The sequence below is a fragment of the Malus sylvestris genome, chromosome 15, assembly GCF_916048215.2.
Source record: "Malus sylvestris chromosome 15, drMalSylv7.2, whole genome shotgun sequence".
In the NCBI taxonomy this organism is placed as follows: Eukaryota; Viridiplantae; Streptophyta; class Magnoliopsida; order Rosales; family Rosaceae; genus Malus; species Malus sylvestris.
Genome location: NC_062274.1, coordinates 31,576,607 through 31,582,168, shown reverse-complemented (window position 1 = coordinate 31,582,168; position 5,562 = coordinate 31,576,607). Strand labels below are relative to the sequence as shown.

Sequence of the window (5,562 nt, the reverse complement as noted above, 5' to 3'; positions counted from 1 at the left end):
TGTGAAAAGGCAAATCCACCCAACCCTAGAGAATAAAGGCTCCATTTTTTCTGCAATCCCCTATTTTGGAAATGTGATAAATTTAACAAAGGTATTCGAAAATTTACGATAATAAATTACATAAAATTAAACGTGAAATGAATGAGTAAACTTTGTTATTATCTTGATGCACTTAAATTCACGAGCTCTTGTAATCACACACGTATCTTAGAGAGAGTTAAAAGTATGACAAGTTCAAAGATCCCTAAGGAAAAGAATGACAAACTGTTTTATTCAACTATGATGATCAGATAGATGTACATCCAACGACTCATCTACAAATGGGTGCACGTGTCGACTGTAAAACAATGAATCACCGTAATTAATCACATCACGACCGTCCAAATCCACCTAGAAACTGCCAAACCCAATAATCACCACATGGATTGAAAACACACAAAGTTAAACAAATCTATAAAAATAAACATTAACAAAAATAAACAATAGAAGAAAAAGAAAATAATAGATCTCGACCGTCCATCAAAAGCCAGATCTGAGAGCCGATGAGGAGTCTCCATGTGGACGAATAGCGAAACCCGAAAGGGTAAACCCCATGAATCTAAGCCAACACAACGGCGAAGAAGACTCCAGCAAGAGCAGTTCCAGCAATAACAGCGCGGCTGATGGTGGAGGTGCCACTTGGAGGAAGAGCCTCAGCCGGTGGGGAGTTCGGGCTTGGGCCAGAGGGAGCAGGTGGGGACGACGGAGACTCAGCAGATGGTGTGGAAGCTGGTGGGGAGGCACTTGGGGTTGGTGCTGTCACTGGTGATGGAGTTGGTGACACGGTTGGTGTTTTGCTGGGTGATGGAACTGGTACGGCTGATGGCGGTGTAGCGGTTGGTGGGGTGGCGGTTGGCGGCGTGGCGGTTGGCGGGGTGGCGGTTGGCGGCGTGGCGGTTGGGGGTGAGGCTGTGGGTGCAGCTCCTGGGGCCTGGGCTATGCATGATGTGGCCAAAAGACTCAAAACCATCAAAACTTGGAACCCTGCAAAACCCATCTTCATTTTTAGAGAGAGAAAGAGAGAATTTGATGAGTGAGAGGGGGAGAGAGGGAGTTTCAGAGATGTGGGAGTGAGGGGGTTTCAAAAGCAGAGGGGAATATAAAAAGGTTGGAGAGAAAGTGGGAGGGGTGCTGAGGGACAGCGTTACAAATTCAATAATGCTGGATTGAGATTCCTACAAAGGTTAAATTATATAATAATTTTGTTAAGCCAGCGAGGGTGGTCGTGTGAATAATTGGTCAGCCTTGTACACCCTTTCTAATAGTTTGAACTTTCTTCAAGGATCACCTACGGGTAGAACCACCAAACGCGGTTACGTTTTGTTTCGCTTCGATTAGGGTTGTATTAGTAATCCAGTGTAAATTGTTGAAGAATGTAACTCTATATCGAAAACTTTACAGAATAAATACTACTTGTACTGAATTGTTTCGCTTTTAATTGTATCATGACATTTTGTAATAAAATAAAAAACTTATCCAAATTATGACGTAATGAAATTGTGATAATATTATGAACTGCTGGCGAGATTAAAAAATCATTGATAAAAGTATGGTTTGTGCGCTTTTAAGATTGTATGATGTTGGGGGAAAATTGTGTTTGAACATGTCACATGTATTTGGTTGCTGATGAGGGTTAGTAATACGTCTCTTTCTACCACATTTTCTGGTGTATTAGCATTTTGGCAATATAATAGTGAGGATCTTAGCTTTTAACAGTCTGGATTTGGTCATTTTGCCCTTTTCAACAACTACAAGCATGGTCAGTGGTTTTACTAAAATGACCCTTTCATTATCAGTTGTTGTCCATATGCATCCTTAATCAAGAATCGCACCATCTTGTTTTTAGATTAAGGCTAAATACTTTCTCATTCTTTTGATTTGCTCGGATTTTCAGTTTGGTACTTGTCATTTTGGTCATTTTTACGTAATTTTAAAGTTAATTTACAGATATATAAATATGTATGTATATATATATATATATGTAACATAGCAATTCAAAAAATAAATAAACATATTTTACGAGATAAAACACAGGACTCAAATACATCAAACTCAAACCACAAAGACCAAAATGAGCATTGAACTCCTTAGATTGCCATCAAATGCACCAAATTTGCTAATCGCATGGTATACGTTATCTCTAAGAAGTATGAGATCTACTATAAAGAATATTGTGCCATACTTCTATTAAAGTTGATAGATAAATAGCATGTGTAGACCATTTGGAGCTATGATCCATGATTTAATCGAAATTGGGATCCAGCACATTGTACATTTGGATGAGGGGCCTTTTGTTCTATACAATAAACTTCCATTTGTTTACTTAATTTTATGGCACATAGGTCACAGGGTAATGCTTGGGGAGAGAGAAAATGTTTTATAACATAATTAATCTTATTTTATCAGATTAAATTATAATTTTAATCATGTTACCGTTGCGAGTTGCAAATGGAAAACAACTAACATGCTCATTTCAACCAACAGAATTAAAAAATTTCCTTGGCCTCCAAAAAATAATTGTCTCCTTTGTCGTCTTTTGACTTCGTGCATGAAAGATTGGAAAGAAATACGTTCAATCTCTGGTGCATTTGAAGAGAACAACTCTCCTCCTATTTCATCTTCATTTTTTTTTTTTCAACTTGTGAAAACCCGTTCTTCTACTTAATTATGATTTAACATAATCATTCTGATGAGTATGGTTGTAACAATTTAGTTTGATGTGTAGTACGAATACGTTTTCAGATATCCACCACCTGACGTGTTGATGCAATATTATACTAAATTTTTTTCGAATTTGAAGAAAATTGAAATTTCATCTTAAAACTAATTGGTAATATGGAAAATAGTTCAACCTCTTATAAGTTATTGTAAGGTTTCTCTTTTCACCAATGTGAGACTCTTTTACCTTCACTCACACGCCCCCCCTTACTTATGGCGAATTTTCAAGTTAAATACGTGGAAAACACGAATTGGGTGACGTTGAGTACGTATGGTCATTGGGCTTTACAAGTGGGTCAACCTAGCTCTATTACCATGAAGAAAGTTGAGATTTCATCATAAAATTAATTAGCAATATGAGGAGTACTCAACTTCATATAAGTTCTTGCAAGTTTCTACTTTCGCAATGTATGACTCTTTTACCTTCACATCCTCACAAATTTTATCTCATTATCTAGGCATTGGTTTCCCCATCTTAGATTTGGGGTTTGGATATTAATATGTTGCTACACATTTTTAATTTAGATCAATTTGATGCATGCTATTATAGTATTACGTGGTGTATCATATATACGTAAAACTTTTTTATGGCAATTGTATTATAACATGTAATTAGTGGCAATTAGCAAAATTAAACCCAATGGAACAAAGTAGCTTACTAAATTTTTGGTATTGTAGCCCATCATTGTCATCGAACCGATTTTAGATTATTTGGATATTAATATGTTGCTACACATTTTTAATTTAGATCAATTTGATGCATGCTATTATAGTATTACGTGGTGTATCAGATATACGTAAAATTTTTGGTATTGTACCCCATCATTGTCATCGAACCGATTTTAGATAATTACCTCAAAAATGAGGCCGCAAGGGTTCAAACCCCTTATCTCCTCTTGGGAATCATGAAACTTCACCACTGAGCCAACTCTCGAATGTTAAAATTATAATACAGAAAATGTATTTATATGCTTAATAACCATTAGTTACTTATACTTAACCACTGAGACAACTCTCTCTCTTATCTCTCAAATGAATCTCTGCGCCTCTCTCTCACACTCAAACTCTGTCTAACCTCTCAAATCTCTCTACACTATCATCTCCTCCTCTGCTATGTCAACATCCTCAGACTCAACACTCTCTCTAATCCCTCCAATCGTCTCTGCACTATCTGCTCTCCTCCTCCTCCCTTTGTCACAAACTCAACATGTCGGTCGTCGAGTCATCGACCACTACACCATATTCCAATTCCAAACTTCCATGGTTCCACCTCCAACGACCTCAAAATCGAAGCTTCTCTAATCTGAAGGTGCCAAGCTTCATGAAATTATTGTACCTTGATTTGGATTTGGATTCTGAAATTGAGGATTAGGGTTTTGAACTTTCAATTTGGGGATTTAGAATTAAAATTAGGATTTTTGTTTTGAAAATCCCCTAATTTCAGTTACTGCATGCTTGATTGCTTTGTATTTTTCTACTTTTGAATTTTGATCGACGGCTTCTTTGATCCTTGACTGTCTGATTTTTTATGGGTTGTCTGTAAATTTGGGATTAGGGGACTGGAAATTTGTTATTTGGGGACTACATTCATTTGGTCTTCCTAAATTAGGTTGATATCGTCTAATTGCATCCATTCCTGATTCCGAATCGAAAAACCTAAACAATTTCAGGATTCCCGAAATTTAGGAATACCAAAATTCAGGTACGGTTTCGGGTTTTAGAATCGTATCTCGAAAAGAGTCGGTTTGGGATTCGGGCTTTGGGTTTCGGTTCGGGATTCCGACTCGAACCACCCCTAATGCAGACGTAGCCCCAACTTGGGGTGAACCACGATATATTGTTGTATTCTTGACTATATGTGTGGTTAACAATCGGATTTTGTTGGTCTAAGATCGACCCGATTTTGTGCATCAACATATGTAAAATGTACCCCCATTTTCTTGATAAAATCTATTCATTTTTTATTATTTATATACCTATATTTATAATAATGTATCTTTTTCTAATTTTTTTTTGTTTCAAACAATATATTTTAATAGATTAGCCATTGACGAAGATTGAACCCATAACATCATGCAAGGGCTCAACAATTTTCCACTATTGCAATAAAGGGCCACTTGCGTATCTTTTTCTAATTTAAACTACTCCAATATCTAAAAATAAATAAAATTAAAAATTATTGTGAAAAAATGAAAATTTTGACTAGTTTCCACACAATTCAAATTTGAGAAAAGAATTAAAAATTCCGTATTAATCTTTTCATGATTTTAGGAAGGATTTAATACTTTTTGTTATTAAATTTTTTAATTAATACTGAAATTAATATCTTTTCCTTGGTCAAAGTATTTAAATTAATAAAATTTTCTGTACAAAATTTTAGTTAATTAGGGACCGATCGAAATTAAAAAAAAATAAAAAAGTCTTTATTTTATTTTAACCCTAGTTTGGGGAAACTTGATATAAGTCCAATTTTTTTAGCCAATAGTAGGAATAGTCCAATTTATTAAAATAAGTCCAATTCCTTAAATTTAATTATTTTTATTATCAATAATTACCTCTTTAACGATAAGATTTATTATAAAAATCAAATTTCTTCCTAATTATCTCTTTGATTATTTCTTTTTATTTATTTTTTGTTCTTTTTTGTTTTTCCTCTTGCTTTAAACCTCATTTATAGATTTTATTTTTTAATTTTTATAATCAACCTATGTAACATCCCACATCGTCCAGGGGAGTGGATCATATAAACCTTATATGTATATTCTCATCTCTACCTAGCACGAAGCCTTTTGGGAGCTCACTGGC

At 35.2% G+C, this 5,562-nt stretch overlaps 1 protein-coding gene across 1 annotated transcript; it reads right to left on the bottom strand.

Moving 5' to 3' along the window:
- Positions 1–245: 245 nt before the first annotated feature.
- Positions 246–1,452, bottom strand: LOC126604961 (classical arabinogalactan protein 4-like). The gene has a single exon (XM_050272299.1). It carries the CDS (start codon positions 1,040–1,042, stop codon positions 599–601), a length of 444 nt encoding a protein of 147 aa, XP_050128256.1. The 5' UTR covers positions 1,043–1,452; the 3' UTR covers positions 246–598.
- Between the last annotated feature and the right edge of the window lie 4,110 nt (positions 1,453–5,562).

What these genes read in the sequence shown, in the direction of transcription:
- LOC126604961 (XM_050272299.1), bottom strand. Translation starts at nt 1,042, where the DNA reads ATGAAGATGGGTTTTGCAGGGTTCCAAGTTTTGATGGTTTTGAGTCTT.